We start from the raw sequence: 18,162 nt of genomic DNA on the forward strand, positions 1-18,162 counted from the left end.
ACCTATTGATCTACTCATATTTGCATATTTTCTCACCGCTAGGTGGGCTGAAGCTGGGGCTAACTCGGGCGCTCATTCTGCTCCCCAGATTTGAACCTGTGACCTTTTGGTCAGCAAGTTCTATCATAAAAGCATTTAAAAAGTTTATGAAACTGCCAATACTTTGTTTTTGTGGGACATCCTGAAGCACATTTTGCTATATTTTTTGAGTGAATGACTCACTGAGTCTTCACCAATTCAACATAGTTTGTGGCAGAAACAAAAATGAAGTCTTTGGAGTATAACAACTACTTTCAAAGTAAGTACCACAAAATTAAACAGGAAATCACATTTTAAAACCAGGAACAGAATTTTTTTTCAAATTTTGATGCATAGTGTTATTTTGTGCAGAATTCACACATAGGGCACCTCCAGACAGGCCCTATATCACAGGATTTCTGTATTAAACTGGATTATATGAGTCTCCACTGCTAGATAATTTGGGATAAACAGAAAACCTGGGATCAGATAATGGGATGTCTGGAAGGGCCCATACTGTTTCTGCCCCAACACCATTTTACTGGTTCGCCTTTCTTTGCTCATGCTTCAAATCAAACTACAGAACTGGACTCCCAGTTTCTTTCCCCAGGAGTCAGCTAGGATGATGATGCCCAAGGACGAGAGAAGTCAAATCACCTCGCCTAACTGGTACTTGGCTCACGCAGCCAGCATGGTATGTGCCGTGACAGCTCTGCAGATTTGGGGAGGGGGGAGAGGAATAATGTGGATATTCTGCTAAAACAGGAGTGGGCGAGACATGCAGCCCTCCAAGTGTCATTGCTTCTAGCATCCAGCATTTCTCTTTGGTGGCCATGCTGCTGCGGACTCCAGCCTAACAGTGTCAAGAGGGCCATGTTAGGCTGTTGTGTATCATTAACACAACACTATGTAATAATGTAAACATTTTCTGTTCCTGGTTTGAAAGTGTTATTTCCTGTTTAATTGTGTGGTACTTACTTTGGAAGTTGTTGTTATACTCCAGAAACTTTGTTTTTGTGGCTGCCACCAACTACGAATTGTACGTTGAATTGTTTGAAACTTGGTAAGATATTCATTGAAAAACTATAGCAAAATGTCCTGCAGGATGTCCTGCAAAACAAAGCTTTTGCAGTTTAATAAACTTTCCTCATGTTTTATGACAGAACCAATTCAGAAGTGACATTTATAACCCAGGAACAAAAATCGTGTTACATAGTGTAATTACCAGCAGCCTTAGTCAGCATAGTCAATGAGAAGAAATGCTCATACCTGTGTTCTGTGTGTGGCAAATGAGAAGAGGACAATCCACCCTTGTCCCTGGCATCAATTCAGTATTTGAATAGTATGCTTTATGGAGGTACAGCTTCCTAAACCCTCTATATTTCATAGCTATTGGATATGCTTGCCATGGGGATTATAGAATAAGCACTGCAAACAAAAAGGTAGCATTTCCTAGTTCTGCATTTGTGGATCTAGTGGGATGCTGGAAAAGAGGGTCTTGGCCTTCAGAAGGCCAAGAAGGTGTGTAATGTTGTTGTTGTTGAGCAGTGTCTGAAACAGGAGAATCAACAGGTATTGGAGATGTGGTCAGCAAAATATCTTTCCATTGGCACCCTGTGATCAAAGTGGGGGCAGCCTTACATCACAGTGGTAGGGCAAATTTGCTAGGTTCTCTAGGTGATTCTATGGCAGTGGTTCTCAACCTGTGCATCCCCAGATGTTTTGGCCTTCAACTCCCAAAAATCCTAACAGCTGATAAACTGGCTGGGATTTCTGGGAGTTGTAGGCCAAAACACATGGGGACCCATAGGTTGAGAACTACGGTTCTATGGTATGCTTTCCCAAAAGTTGGAAAACCTAAAATCTCATAGAGAAGTAATATCTAGGAATTGGTTAGGTTCCCCATGTAGTTGTATCCACAGTTACAAGGAACTGGCCTAGCTGGGAATGTGTCCTTCATGGATGGGTAGGGTTCTTATTTGTAGCTCTATAGGTCACGTTCAGTCAGCAAATGGGAACCAGGTTGCGATGGAGAAGGAAAAGTGACTGGAAGCCCCCTTACAGCATCTAGAATCATAAGCTATGAAGGAAGACATTTCCACTCTTTGTTGGCTTCTTTCATATACTGCATCATTATAGCACTATGATTCCACTTTATCTGCCATTGCTGTATCCTACGGCAGCCTGGAATTTGGAATTTAAGGAGGCACTAGAGCAGTGGTTCTCAGCCTGGGGTCCCCAGATGTTTTTGGCCTACAACTCCCAGAAATCCCTGCCAGTTTACCAGCTGTTAGGATTTCTGGGAGTTGAAGGCCAAACACATCTGAAGAGCACTGCACTAGAACCCTATAGCAGAGAAATCTAAGCACCAGCCAGAACTATAATGTCCAGGATTCTGTACAATGAAGGCAAAATGGTATTGTAACTGCTACAATTGCATGATGTGACAACCCTAGGGAAACCCTGCAACCCATACCAGGTGCCAGACCTCATACTGCCCTCCCTCACAAAAATTGTCAACTTTTACCATTTTCAATTGAGTTATTGTAGCTGGAGGTCCCGAGGAAAGGCCTAGCTCACTGAAGCACTGATAGCATAGTTTCCCTCTTCCTTTCACAGCAGGACCTTCTGGAGAAAGCCGATGTGAAGCCATCTGGTAAGTGTGATGTCCTCTTTGTTGTGATATTGTGTATTAGGGGTGCTTTGAATAATTTTAGAAATTCTTTGCCATTAGGTGAAATTACTTAGATGTTTTTTGAAATTATTTTTTTCCATTTCAGGACTTATTTGTGAAAAGAAAGTTTTTGTGTAAGAAAACATTTTCAGCAAAAAAAGAAAAATTGTCCAGAAAAGAGGGCATTTTTCTCAAGAAATTGCCATGAGTAAAAATAACACTATGTAACAAAATTTGAATTTTTTTCTGTCCTTGGTTTAAAAGTTTTATTTGCTGTTTAATTGTGCGGTACGTAGTTGTTATACCCCTAGAAATTTCATTTTTGTGGCTGCCACAAACTATGTTGAATTTGGTTGAGACTCTTATCAGATTTTGATTGTAAAACTATAGTTAAAAGTGGTGCAGGATGTCCCACAAAGACAAAGTTTTTGCAGTTTAATAAACTTTCTGTGTTTTTATGATACAACCAATTAGGAAATGACATTTATAGCCTCGGAACAAAAATCGTGTTACACAGTGTAATTGGGATGGGAAGGGGTGGCTTGACAATTTTCTCAACAAGGGGTCTGTGCCATTATGAACTAGAAAACTGAGAATGAGGGAAGGGATTTTTCACATGGTAGAGAAGGCTGTGAGATCCAGCATGAAATAAAAAATTAACAGCTGGGTGTGAAGTGCTTAGAGGGGAAACTAGGACACACTGGCTAAATGAGAGATGGCAGCATTTCATTGCTTTTGTAAACAGTATCTGATATCCTGAGAGAACTGGGGTTTCAGCATAACTATTGGAAAGATTTGTTTCAAGATCTGTATTACTTTATATTTTGCAAATTGAAGATTTACAATTATTTATTGGCAGCAGGACAGATAAAATTATATTTCGGCAATGCTGGCAAGTTGATTATATCTTAGGGTGAATTCATTTTGTTGACATTGCTGTTATATTATAGTGTATTTACATTTATTGCTTTGTATTTAAACTAATTTTAAAAAATGAATGGGAATTCAATGTTGCTTAACTCACTGTTTAAAAACGTGACTATTGTCTGCAATATAGCTGTATGGCCAACCCAAGCATATCATCTACCCTCTGATTGATTGGTACAGAAGTAGTAAAAGCACCCGTATTGGATCTATCCATCTTTTGGGTTAGGGATCCAGTCTTTCTCCAGCTTGAGTGGGATCACAGCTTTTCCTGATTCTCTCTACCTTTTAAAGTAAGAAGGGAGGAATGGAATGCTGCCCATTATTATTTGGGGCTCCAAAGTTGAAAGATAGTGCAAAGTCCTACCAATTTCCAAAAGCTTGACTTCTGAAAGCACACATCCATGGGCAAGAACTGTTGAATGCTGGACTGTTTTCTGGTTAACTAAACTGAGCCGGGAGGAGTTATCTGGATGGTGGATTCTGCACCAGGTCCCCTTTTTAGTTTTTAAAACGTTCAGACAACAGCAATTTTATTCTTCAAGCTGGGTGGGGTGGTTCTGAGAGTTACTGTGTGAAAAAAGTAATGTTCTCAAGAAATTTAGAAGTCAAAATCCTAAGCAAAGAAACCCCAATTTCTCTATATAATTTGAAAGCAACAGATATATGCATGCATTTGTTGCTCTGTCTTATGAGAAAATGATCGTGTGTGGAGGCATTACCAGGAAGCTTCATCCCAACTTCTTCCCAGCAAAATTATGTTGCAGAGATTTGAGTGGATTGTATCAAGTGCCTCCAACTCATGGTTGGGATGGAGTAGCACATCCCTGTTCTCCCAGCAGCATGCTCAGCAGTGGGAGGGTTGTTAATAATAATAATAATAATAATAATAATAATAATAATACACTTTATTTAGATTTATTTATTTACAGTGTTTATATTCCGCCCTTCTCACCCCGAAGGGGACTCAGGCCAGATCACAATGCACATATACATGGCAAACATTCAATGCCATTAGACATATGACATATATAGACAGACACAGAGGCAATTTAACATTTTCCAGCTTCTGGCTTCATGATGGTATGTTCGATTCCAGCCACAGGGGGAGCTACTGCTTCATCATCCACTGTGACACCGAGTCCTTGATGGAGTACTTCCTTATTCTTCCACATGCTGCTGGAAGGTTTGCTGGTGTCGTAGATTAGTTAAATTAGCCTTCCCGCATAAAGCAGTACCTAAATTTTCTACTCGATAGATGCAACTATCTTTCAAGCTGCATAGGTCAACAGCAAGCTAGGCTAATAATGGTTAGGGACTTAATCTGATCCAGGCTGGCTTCGAACTCATGACCTCTCGGTCAGTAGTGACTTTGCAGCTGGCTACTAACCAGCTGCGCCACAGCCTGGCCCATATATTCCGCTTTATCTTCCCGGAAGGACTCGGAGCAAATTACAGTACACACATAAGGCAAACATTAAATGCCTTTTTACATGCATAACGACATACAATACACAGGTAAGGTAAAGGCCTCGCCCTTTTTCCTATCTCTGACGTCTGGAGGCGATGCTCAACTTACTGCCATGGGGAGGTGCTCTTGTTCCATTTTTCATGCTGAAAGAACCTTGCTGTCCATAGTCATCTCAGATCTTTTTTTTTTTTTTGCTGGCATGTGGAGTGCCCCTTTACCTTCCTGATGAGGCGGTATCTATTAATCTACTCACATTGCATGTTTTTGACCTGTTAGGTTGACAGAATCTAGGACTGACAATCGGGAGCTCATCCTGACTTGTCACTTCAAACTGTTGATCCTCCAGTCAGCAACTTTTCGTGCAGCTAGCAGCTTTAACTGTTATGCTACTGTGGGTAGTGGTGATTGCAAATCCCATCAGGTCTAGTCAACAGAGACCAATAGTGAGGATTGATAGAAGTTGCAGACTAACAGTCTCTTGAAGTCAAAACATAGCCCATTCTGGTGAAAAGTTTTGTAGTGCAATAATAACTAGTGCCTTCATAGTGCCTTACAAACCTTACTTTATTTGTGTAACTCTTGAAAACTTGGAAGCATTGACAACACAGAGAGTGGAGGAGATGTCATAATGGAAAGAAGTCAAGAACTTTCTGGCTGCAGCAGGTCACTCCTGAAGACCAACATCTAGCTTGATTAGTTGCAACATTCACACTGGCCTCCAACAGACAAGAGTTCTTTCTCCCACCTTTCATAGATATATAAACTCCATTTGCCTAGTTTCCAACAGACCTCACAACGTCTGAGGATGCCTGCCATAGATGTGGGTGAAACGTCAGGAGAGAATGCTCCAGGAACATGGCCATAGAGCCCAAAAAACTCACAACAACCCAGTGATTCCAGCTATGAAAGCCTTTGACAACACTGAACATCTAGTTGCCCCTCTGGATAAAAGTCTTCTCTTTGGAAGGCTGGTGGCACTCAGGTCATTCTTCTTCTTCATTTGCGCAGTCGTTTCTGACTCTTCGCAACCTCATGGACCAGTCCACGCCAGAGCTCCCTGTCGGCCGTTGCTGCCCCCAGTTCCCTCAAGGTCAAGCCAGTCACTTTAAGGATACCATGAATACATTTCTGGCACCATTTCTTCCATAACACTCCAATAAAGCTATTGATCTGGTGTTGATCAGGCACATCTGTTGAATTTCCTTTTGTAGTGCTGCTCACAGACTCTCAGATGATACTGAAAAATGAACTGGATCTCATCAAAGCTCAGCTCCATGCCCAGACTAAGGTGAGTAAGATCAAAGGTGAGTATGATGCTAGATTGGGATGGATACACCAATATTTCCAGACTGTAGCTTCTGTGTGCATTAACACCCCCACTTCTCTTCTGTGTCTTTCTCTCAGGCTTTTCAGGCACTCAGCCATTCCATTACTTTGTTGGAACAGGAGAGCAACCATCAACAGATTAGGATCAAGCAGCTGGAAGGTGAGGAGCATGTCAATAAGAAACACCCCCTTTAGCTGGCATTTGATTTGTAAATGTATGTAGCTGGGCTCAGAGCCTGCAAATGTTAGTTTCAGAAACTGTAGTTTTTTCAGCTCCCCCATTTAGCATAACCATTTCCATGCCAGCTGACAGATTCTGGGAGCTATTATTCAAAAGAGTAATTATCCAAATTCTGGCATCTCTTGCTCCTTGTGGTGTTGGGAATGGGTTTTGTTGAGGGATCCAGTATAGATGGTGGCATTCTAACCCATATATTTTAGGGCCACAAGGGTGATGGCACAATATTCATCTTCTGAGATTTTGTCCTCTCATTAAAAAAAATAGAAGTAGAAATATTGAATAATCTATAACACTATGTAACAAAATTTGAAAAAAAAATCTGGTTCTGGTTTGAAAGTGTTATTTACTGTTTAATTGCCTGGTACTTACTTTGAAAGTAGTTGTTATACTTTAGAAACTTTGTTTTTTCTGGCTGCCACAAACTATGTTGAATTAGTTTAGTCTCAATGGGATATTCATTGAGAAACTATAGCAAAATGTGCAGGATGTTCCGCAAAATCAAAATTGTTTTCAATTTAATGAACCTTTTCCATGTTTTTATGATAGAAACAATCAGGAAATGGCATTTATATCCTAGGGACAAAAATCATGTTACATAGTGTAATTCTAAAACATCAAGTTAAAAATCATATGTTAAGGTTGTTTCGTGTAGATTTAGTTGATTTTTCTGGACATATTTGTATATAGGTTTGTATGCTTTGGGGAATTGTCATATTGCCTTTAATGTAATTTTATATTGGTAACATTTGTTTGTTAATAAAATGCTTAAAAAAAAAAGAACCATCTAAGCATCACAGGTAGTAGAGATGCCTATAGTCCCTCATAGCATAGCCCAGAAAAAAGTAGGTTGTGGAGATACACCATAAAACAGGAAATATAATCCAAAATAGTAATGCAGGTGTCTTTGACCTCTTTCACATAGGAAATGTTGCCAGTTGTCAGATGTATCTCCAGTTCCCTTATAAATGTAACTTATGGACATGATAGATTTTTTTTTCATGTCAGAAGCAACTTGGGAAACTGCAAGTTGCTTCTGGTGTGAGAGAATTGGCTGTTTGCAAGGACGTTGCCCAGAGGATACCTGGATGTTCTGATGCTTTTACCATCCTTGTGGGAGGCTTCTGTCATGTCCCTGCATGGAGCTGGAGCTGATAGAGGGAGCTCATCCACGCTCTCTCCAAGTTGGATTCGAACCAGCAATCTTAAAGTCATCAGTCCTTCCGGCACAAAGGTTTAACCCACTAGGCTCCGACATGATAGATGAGTTGAGGGGAGGCAAACATTGGAACGACCTCCTCTCCATTGTCCATACTGGGAGTGTGTGTGCGTATTTTGGCCTATATGATAAAGTAGTTTTCTAAAATAATATTTCTTTATTCTTCAAAGAGGGGATTCTTTACCAGGTTTAGATAGTACTCTTGATGAGCTGAATTTTAGTAACAACTAGTACTTCCTTAATCAATAGGTTGAGCTTTGCTTAGGCAGGAAACGCCAGCAAAACAGTCAATTTAGAACAAGCATCCCTTTGGGAAGTGGCGAGCAGCAACAAGAACAATCTTGGTCTTTAATACTGTATAACACTGGCCTCATATTACATGTATGGCTTGGAAAAATGACCTCGGACCATAGCTTCTGAGCATTCTTGTAGTTGTAGTCCAAAAGGGAATATTTCCAAGTTTCTGCTGCATGTGACAGGATGCTTAGACCACGTGGCAGCCATTGCTTCATCTGCTGTAAAGAAAATCGAAGTGACAACCCAGTTGAATGCTGAGCCCTGGGGACAGCAGTGAGCTAACAAATCAGATGCTTTCCAGATGTGCTCACAAACAATATTGATCAGAGAAATGAACCCCTCTCCCTCAAAGTGCATCAATTCAGGGTTTTTGTTGTTGTTGTTGTTGTTGTTTTTAAAACCCCTGGTATCTGGCTTTAAGAACGACCAAATTCATTTCATTTTGTATATATTCTTCTGATTTTTCTTGGCAAAGTAAAAAGCGTGACGAGAAGCTTTGTAAAGTCCCCTGATATTCTCTTTTATTGTGACAAAAACATTTTAAGTTTATCTTCACAGCCTTAAAGACAAAAAAACCCCTATCCATTTTTTAAAATATGTAAGTATGAGAAGATTCGCAATATTAAATTCTGTCCCAGATACTAAATCACACACTTGCAAAATGTCACAGGGATATACAGTATAGGCATTCTCATTTCAAATTGGCCGTTCTATGCTGTGTCCTCACTGGTGATCTTTCTGAGTCAGGAGGCCCTGTGGTGAAATGGGTTAAACCCATGTGCCGGCAGGACTGCTGACCAAAAGATCAGCAGTTTGAATCTGGGGAACAGGGTGAACTACTGTCTGTCATCTCCAGCCCCCCATGCAGGGACATGAGAGAGGCCTCCCACAGGATGGTAAAACATCAAACATCCAGGCGTCCCCTAGGCAACATCCTTGCAGATGGCCAATTCTCTCACACCAGAAGCAACTTACAGTTTCTCAAGTCACTCCTGACACGAAAAAATAAGTCTTTCTGAGTCAACCCATCTGTCTGTTTCTGTCCAGAGGAAGTGCAATTTGCCTCCCACTCAACTCATGGGGAGACCTTTGACGACCTAGTGCAGAGAAGGATCCAGGAGGTTTGGAGAGTCATGGCCAAAGAGGTGGAAGGACTCCAGGGCTCGATGGTCCAGAAGGAAAGCTCAGTGGAGAGCCTGTCTCGGGAAGTCCTTGAAAGGTGTGACAAAAGGCAATGGGGCTGGGAGGCAAGGGAAGAAAGGAGCTGTCAACGGAGAAACCACATATAGTATGCAGAACGATACTACACAGCCATTTAACATCTCCCAGATCTACTGTAGAGCCAGTAAAGCCTCCATCCCAGCCATACTGTGCCTGGAAGAGAGCAAGGGAGTCACAGAAGTATTTTGCTATGTCCCTGAAGCCAGGCATAAAGTCATTACTCAGTTCCTCTGGGGTCCACCAAGGTCCTCTATAAGTAGATGGAATCACTTTGCCTCGAGCTGTAGGGCAGAGCTTTCCAAACATTTCATGTTGGTGATAACTTTTTAGACATGGATCATTTTGCGACATAGTAATGTAGTTTTACTAGGAAAGCGGAGGTTAAACCAACCCCTTACATGAATGGTAATAATGAAATAATAATCATAAAATATAAATCTTTGTTTATATGCTGCTTTTCTCCCACAATGGGGACCCAAAGCGGCTTCCAACATGTTAAAAACACAATACAAAGTTCAACAACCATCCAATGTATGAATATAAAACGTTGTGAGAAATCAAGGTAAAATATGAATAGACATTTAAAGCGGTATACATTATTGAAAATTCCTGACATATCTTATTGCACTTAGCACTGCCCAGTGAAGGTTGAACCTTCTCATCACTTCAGCATAAGATTTATTCACTGAAGGCTTGTTTGAATAGAAATGTTTTCAGCTGCTGCTTAAAAGTATTTCAGTCGAAGTCCAGAGCTGGTTAAACCCTTGTGCTGGCTGAACTGCTGATCTGAAGGTTGGGTTGCTGACCTGAGGGTTGCCAGTTCAGTGAGCTCCCATCTGTCAGCTCTAGCTTGCAGGGGCATGAGAGAAGCCTCTCAGCAACACATCTGGACGTCCCCTGGGCAACGTCTCTGCAGATAGCCAATTCTCTCTCACCAGAAGCAACTTGCAGTATGGATGTACTCAAGTGGCTTCTAACATGATTTTAAAAAGTGGAAGACTCCCGGAGCCATCCAGTCCAAGCCCCTTCTGCCATGCAGGAAAAACGCAAAGCACCCTCAACAGATGGCTATCCAGACTTTGTAATAATAATAATAATAATAATAATAATAATAATAATAATAATTAATAATAATAGCAGAAACCCCAGAGGTGGTGGGGTGCTCACGGAGCCCCTGAGCACTTCCGGCAGAGCCCCATGGGCTCCCCAGAGCACAGTTTAAGAACTGCTGCACTAAGGTATCCCAGCCTATGTCTAGCTAATCTATCTCTTTGTAGGAGATTTAAAAAAAAAATTTAATCTACAAATCCATCAATTTCCTTCTGCATGATTAGTGTTAGGAACTGTGGCCGCTGTAGTCCCAAATATCTGAGACTCTAAGAACCCCAGAAGCTCTAATGACACACATATTTTTGTGCTGTTGCACTGAGAAATAGAAGTTTTTGAAATCTGAAGACATGGGGGGGGGGGAAATTTCTAGGATTTGTTTTGTGTGTATGTAAAACAGAAGGTTTTGTAAAAATGTAAACATACAATATTAGCACCCCTTACAGATTGAAAGTTATTTCAGAAATGTATACATTCACTTTGTATGATTTGACTTTTCATAAAAGTGTCATTTCTGGTGTAATAGAAGTACATTTTTTCAGGCAATAATTACAATTGAGTTTCCTTTTATACTATGATACAAGTGAAGTGACAAAATCCTAATTTCTGAGAAATGCTTGAACTATGAGGGACCTTTTTGATTTTGCCAGTTAACGAGGAGCAGGAAGGAAACCATCAACATGAGTAGAACAAACAAAATTATTTTGTCTCCTCTAATCCTCCATAGTATCAAGTGGGGGGAAAGCATTCAGTCTCTTAAAAAATACAAGAAAAGAAACTTAAACCGGGAATTGCAGTAACGTTGAATGTTGAATGTTGTACATAGTCTGAAGTACAATTTCCCTGCTACTTAGTTTTTAGACACAATGCGGGGCGAGGGAGTAAATATATAAACACTGTGTCTTAAATAACACCATGTAACAAAATTTGTAAAAGATTATCTTTCTGTGTTGTTGAAGGCTTTCATGGCCAGAATCCCTGAAGCATTCTCCTGACGTTTCACCCACATCTATGGCAGGCATCCTCAGAGGTTGAGGGTTTTGTTGGAAACTAGGCAAGTGGGGTCTATATATCTGTGGAATAATGTCCAGGGTGGGAGAAAGAACTCTTGTCTGTTTGAGGCAAGTGTGAATGTTGCAATTGACCACCTTGATTAGCACTGAATAGCCTTGTAGCTTCAAAGCCTGCCTGGTTCCTGCCTGGGGTAATCCTTTGTTGGGAGGTGTTAGATGGCCCTGATTGTTCCCTGTCTGGAATTCCCCTGTTTTCTGAATGTTGTTATTATTGCTATGTTGGAGACAGCATATTATTTGAGAACACAGAAATGCTGGACCACTCTAACAACTACCATGTCAGGCTACCAGGGAACCATTGAAATCCACAAGCATGTGGACAATTTTAACCGAAAGGAGGAAACCATGAAAATGAACAAAATCTGGCTACCAGTATATAAGAACTCTAAAATCAGGACAGTGAATAAAAAGCAACACTCGGAAACCAGGGGAATTCCAGACAGGAAACAATCAGGGCCAGCTAACACCTCCCAACAAAGGATTCTCTGAGGCAGGAAGCAGCCAGGCTTTGAAGCTGCAAGGATATTCAATGTCAAGCAAGCTGGCCAATTGCAGCATTCATACTTGCCTCAAACAGACAAGAGTTCCTTTTCTCACCCTGGACATTATTCCACAGAAATAAAAACCCCACTTGCCTAGTTTCCAACAGACCTCACAACCTCTGAGGATGCCTGCCATAGATGTGGACGAAACGGCAGGAGAGAATACTTCTAGAACATGGCCATACAGCCCGGAAACATACAACAACCCTATGTTGAAGTGGCTGAGACTCGAGATCTTAATTGAAAAACTATAGCAAAATGTGCTGCAGAATGTCCCACAAAGATAAAGTTTTTCTAGTTTACTAAACTTTTCCCATGTTTTTATGATAGAATTGATTAGGAAATGACATTTATAACCCAGGAACAAAAATCGTGTTACATACTGTAAATTATGGAAATATTCCATAATCTCATATTGTGCCAGAGAGGGAGGCTTAAAAACGTATTATCTCCTTGCCCCCCCCCCTCCCCCTGCACACACACAATTTTGGGAAGCATTTTTCCTGGGAAAAGGAATGTTTCTTGCACAATTCTTCCTGGGTTTGTTCCCCAGACCATCATATCTGTATTCTTGCAGCAGATGTATGTACTGTTATCCTGCAGGACATTTGCAAAAGATGTTCAGTAGACCAGGGGGCAGGAGGACAGTGATAACACACTAAAAAGTATGGTTGCCATGCCTAGTATCTGACATTGCTTTATGAGGGGCTTCCAGTGCTGTGTTTTGAAGTTCATTTTCACTTCTTCTCCCTTCTGTCGTTGGCAGCAAGACATTCCTTTGGGAGGAACTGGAAGCAGTGCAGGCCGAACTGCGACGCATCCATCAGAAACTGAGTATGTTGCTACTACGATTGTTTCCTGAGGTGAAACGTATAACTCACCTGGTTCCTTCCTTTTCCAACAGTAATTCTTCTACAGTATTTTTCCTCCTCCATTTCCCTACCTTCTCTCACATTATTCACATGGCTGTGTGATTCTCAAAAATGCTCGGATCATTCTCTGCAGTAGAGCAGGGGACAAATGCTAACTCACTTAGACAGTCTGCATTGTTCTGCTTCTTTGATCAGTTGGTTATATCAACAGGGAAGCAGAAAGAAGAGGCACTGATTCACCATCTGATTAACTTTTGTTGTATCAAAAGAGTAATTAATATTAATAATATCCTGCCTTTGTGCCAACATGAGACCCAAGGTAGCTTAGAACAATGGGACCTTCTAAGCTGTAGAATTAATGACATTCCACAACACTTAGGACTTCATCGCATTAAGGCAATTAAATGGATGAAAATGTTTGGCTGAGCAGAGCTCCATTTTGCTATGAAACGGAAGAATTGCTTTCTCTCATCACACTTCCATGCAACTCAGTGTGTATTTGCATTCTTTGAGTTAATTTCTCATCACATTACAGTACTGAAGCCCTGCCGACCATCCCACCCCCCACATTATTTGTTGAAAGAAATCCTCCTCTCTTTGAAATCTCAGCCTCCCTCCATATTAATGCAAGATCTGAGAAGTTTCTGAGCATGCTCAGTTTGTCCTTTCGGGATGCTGCTGAGAAGAGAGGAGGGAGAGAGTGAGGAAGGAAGAGGGCATAGGTATTCCAATGTTATTTCTGTCATGCGGGAAGGGGGATAAACTCAGCAACTTAGCTCTATTTGCTCTGGGAACAAAGCACGTATATGCACTGTATAATACTTTCATAATCACATACAAACAAATTACTAGGGACTGCTTGAATCATTACATAATTGCAGCCAGGCTTTGATGTTGCAAGGCCATTCAATGCTAATTATGGTGGCCAATTGCATTATTCCCACTTGCCTCTGATAAATGGAGCCCCCATCTACACTGCCATATAATCCAGCTGCTGAACACCAAAGATCTGGATACTCGAACAACTTCCCCTCCCACATTTTAAATTGGGAGCAACAAATGCCATTACAGTACATTATAGGAAAAGCCAAAATTCCAGATGATTTTAAAAAAATCCATTTCCTCACCACCTCCTGAAATGTTGTAAAAGACTTCTGGCCTCCACACTACGCAAAGAATGCTCTCTCCTACACTTGAGGCCAAACTAATGTGATGGGAATAGGGGCTTCCTGAATTTTAAGTGTAGCACTCAGTGGAATTTAGTCAATGTGATGAAGTGGTTAAACTGCTGGGGCTCATTGCTGTAAAATCATGGGAATTATAGTTTGCGGAGGCAGCGGAATTATGTGGTAGGGAAGGCTAAATACCTTGTAAAACTACAACTCCCATGATTCCTTAGCACTGAGCTATAACAGTTAGTGATGTAAAAACTTCATTAATTCTATACAGTGTACATTAACACAATGTTACAACAAGACAGAGCTGAAAATCCTAGGGATAATATCAAGACACCTGAATAGCTTAATAGAGTCATAGTACACCAAGTTTTATACAGATGAGCCCGGAAAGGTCTCTTTTTGTATTGCAGCTTTCCGAGTGCTCCGGCCTGCATGGCTAGTTTTCCAAACACTGTAATTACCATCACTTAATCTGACCCTTATTAGCTGAATTTAGTACTGATGATGCAGTATTTGCTTTCTTTCTGTTCCATTTTAGATCGGATGCTAACCTTTTAAGTTACACACTCTGGCCTCCTGTGCAAATGATAATTTGTAAATTTTCTCTTAAAGATCTTAACATAATGTAATTCCAAGCCCTTGAACACATCTTTACCCATTATTCCATTTGTATATTATATATCCAAAATCCTTAGCCTTTTTTTAATCGTACAGTTTTTCACTTGTGTTTTCTCTCTCTCTCATATGTACACATGTGTGCACACACAAACAGATTCCCTCCATGATTTCTCATCTGACAAATGGCAAACCTCATGGCCTTGAGGTCTTCTCCACTGAACACAGAGACATTCTCCAAGCTGTAGGTCTCTCTTGCAGAGGGGCATTAATTTTAGGACCCCCTTGTACAGGAAAGATCTGAGTGCTAGGTGCTCCCTGTATTGCATGCTAGAGATGAAAAAAGGATGGGGCTGGTGCACCTGGAATAGCTTGTTATGTAAGCATTACCTGGTTATGTAAGTTTCACCTGTTGACATTTACGTAGAACTGTGGAGTATGAAATGTGCCTTCTTTTTCATGTGAATCCTACAGCACCAGGTTGAGAAACCAAGCTGTTCTCAACAGTTTTCAAATAATCTGTGATTGCTTTTCCAAAAGAATAATTTCCATGTGTACAAACTTTTCTATAAGCTAGGCAACTTCTCCTAGTTCCTGTATAATGATGGTTGGATTCTTATCCTAGAAGACCAGGAAGTTGACATAACAAGGAACCTGGTCAGCATCAAGAAAATGCAGGAGAATCAAATAAAATGCACCAAGGTGAGTGCCTTTGCTTAATTCTGACTTAAGTGGGGATCCCAGTGTCAAAAGATGGAAGTTTCCCAAACAACTTTGTTGTTCATTGTCCAGGATCTAATCTAGGGTAACTTTAGTTTTTCCAGGAATTTTGCCTTGCCATTGTCCAAACTGGGTAGAGCTCTTGGAAGGTGTAGGCCAAATGTATATGAATTCATAGTCCTTCTGCTATGCCATTGGATGTTTTAAGGCTTAAAAAGTGGGAAAGGAGTGGGATGAAGCAGTCATGGTGTTTATTTTAAGAAATGTTTCTGTCTTGCCATTTGGCCCACGAAAAGTTGGCCAACCTTGATAGCTGATATCTTTCTTGCACCAGATGTGGTAGATTTCCAAAGTGTTGAACCCTGCTTTCAGAATAGTGTCACTACCTTGGATAGCTCTCATGAAACATTCTTTCAAAATCTGGAGTAGGAGAATTAATAACAAAATGTGTGTGGGATCACAGAAATGGGAACAGACTAGCAGCTTCTAGGGTTGGTTCAAGTTATTATTTAAACGTGATAAAGAAGATACATATACTGTAACACAGTGGAACCTCAAGAGTGTCCCAACTTAAGAGTGTTTGACTTAAAAGCTTTCGCTCAGCCCAGGTTTTGCTTTGACATACGAACAGCATTTTGAGTTAAGAGCTAGTGCCAGAGGGAGAGCTAGTGTGGGAATCTAGGGCTTTAGGGCTTCAAGGGAACAGCCTCTTGTCTGCTTTGGAGATTGCTGTCCATTTTGCGCTTAACCAGTTTGAGGAACTTTGGATTAATTTATTTTGTGTGGTTTTCATTCCTGGTCTGCTTGGCTTCAGGCAAAAAGAGAGGGAGGGAGAGCAAGAGAGGGGGGGAGGAGGATGGAATGAGTACAGTATGAAGAAAATGATGCTTCTGCCTCTTTACTTTGTGCTTTGTGCTTCCTTGCCACAACTTTGTGCTTCTACCATTTTAAAGCTGATCTTTCTTTTTTTATTGTTCTATGTGAATGTGCATTTATACGTTATTTGTTATTTACAAAGTACACTTTCTTATTCATAACACATAACAAAAATGGGGGGCAAGGTTTGGGGGTTGGAATGGATTAATCGCATTTCAATGGGGAAATTTGCTTTGAGATAATAGCGTTTAAAATATATATATTTTTATTGAAAACATTTATCTAAGAAAGTAAATTACAACAATCATTACCACTAAGAGAAAGGGAAAGTGCCAGAGGGATGGGTGAGACACAAAAACAATAACAACAAATCTATAACATAAACGTGAGTGTGGCAAAACAAGATAACAAGATAAGAGCATTTTGAGTTAATAGCTCAGTCACAGACCAGATTAAACACTTAAGTCAAGATATCACTGTATAGATCAGTGGTTCCCAACCTTTTTTTTGACCAGGGCCCACTCTCCAACAACAAGTACCAAAAGGCTTACGAATCAGTTTTTGGTCAACTTTAGATTCGGTTTGGTTATCTGGAATGCTGATTCAGAAAATTGCATTGGATAGACCACATCAGCTCTAGTTTCTGATACAAAACATATGCCATCCAGTAGTGCCATCTGCTCACCCACAGAAAACCATATTTAATAATCTAGAGCTGATGTGGCCAATTCAATGCAATGGTCAGCTCTGCAGAAAGGAGCAGAAATAAAACAAATAAAATAAATAAATAAAGAGGAAGGTGGTTCGCGGACCGGATTTTCATTTTCGCGGCCCACTGCTGGGCCATGGCCCATAGGTTGAGAACCACTGGTATAGATCATACTGCTTCTTGGTAGTGGTTGTGTAAAATCAATTCTCAGTTTTAGTTCAAATTTTAAAATAACTCTTCTATTTTGTGCTGAATGCTATATCCAAATAGATTTGGGTCCATAAGAGGTCCCTTTTAGATTTAGACTTCAGCCTGGATTTGGTGCCTCACTGACATAGAAATCACCAACTGCTAGCAGTCTCTGATGTCCTGATGAAGAACTGACATGAGGCCACCAAATCTAGCAACCTGTGTTAGTCCAGAGACAGAAACACTCACCTTGCTCTGTGCAACACGTTGCTTTCTACTGGACATCAATCAACAACGGATCACTTTTGATTATGGTCTTTTTTCTAGATCCTGAGCCAGCTGAGGGGCAAAAACCCAGAATATCCCTCAGAGAAAAATAAGTTAGTGTCTGAAGAGCTGAATGACATCTGGTAAGGCCCCTTGAGAGTTCTTGCTGGATTAAGAAAAATGTTTAGTTAAATTGCTTTTTTTGGAACATGACTGACAAAATCACCTTCCTAACATCCCTAGGTGGGATTCTTGGGGGGGGGGGGGGCTCGATTCTGGAGTTGGAGATATCTTGACATAAAAGGAAGGGTTCTTTTAAAGCTGTCGTTCTCAACCAGTGGGTCTCCAGATGTTTTGGCCTTCAACTCCCAGAAATCCTAACAGCTGGTACACTGGCTGGGGTTTCTGGGAGTTGTAGGCCAAAAAACCTGAGGACCCACAGTTTGAGAACCACTGCTTGAAAGGGACTTGGTTGGACCCAGAAGGAAACCTGCGTGATTCATTCTCAGATTGCAAAAATAAATATCTTGTGGATCCCTGTGGATTCAACTATTAGGTGAGAAGGTTGGCTAAGCCTGAGGGATCAAAAGCGAAGTGGTGATCTGAGGCTTGCGTAGGTTGCTTTC

The 18,162-nt window shown here is 40.8% G+C and overlaps 1 protein-coding gene across 5 annotated transcripts in view; it reads left to right on the plus strand.

The window, feature by feature from the left end:
* Positions 1-18,162, plus strand: part of ccdc159 (coiled-coil domain containing 159) — a 31,912-nt gene that overhangs the window by 9,000 nt on the left and 4,750 nt on the right. Inside the window, exons 2-9 of one of the 5 annotated variants that reach the window (XM_016991148.2) lie at positions 629-712; positions 2,638-2,674; positions 6,299-6,375; positions 6,492-6,573; positions 9,215-9,386; positions 12,877-12,944; positions 15,404-15,477; positions 17,597-17,679. In XM_016991148.2, the coding sequence (XP_016846637.2) occupies positions 629-712; positions 2,638-2,674; positions 6,299-6,375; positions 6,492-6,573; positions 9,215-9,386; positions 12,877-12,944; positions 15,404-15,477; positions 17,597-17,679 (677 nt within the window). Of the gene's footprint in view, positions 1-628; positions 713-2,637; positions 2,675-6,298; positions 6,376-6,491; positions 6,574-9,214; positions 9,387-12,876; positions 12,945-15,400; positions 15,478-17,596; positions 17,680-18,162 lie in introns of all 5 variants that reach the window. The other 4 variants (XM_003216825.3, XM_008103775.2, XM_008103776.2 and 1 more) reach the window with 4 other exon arrangements.

The sequence above is a fragment of the Anolis carolinensis genome, chromosome 2 (assembly GCF_035594765.1).
Source record: "Anolis carolinensis isolate JA03-04 chromosome 2, rAnoCar3.1.pri, whole genome shotgun sequence".
NCBI classification, from domain to species: Eukaryota; Metazoa; Chordata; class Lepidosauria; order Squamata; family Dactyloidae; genus Anolis; species Anolis carolinensis.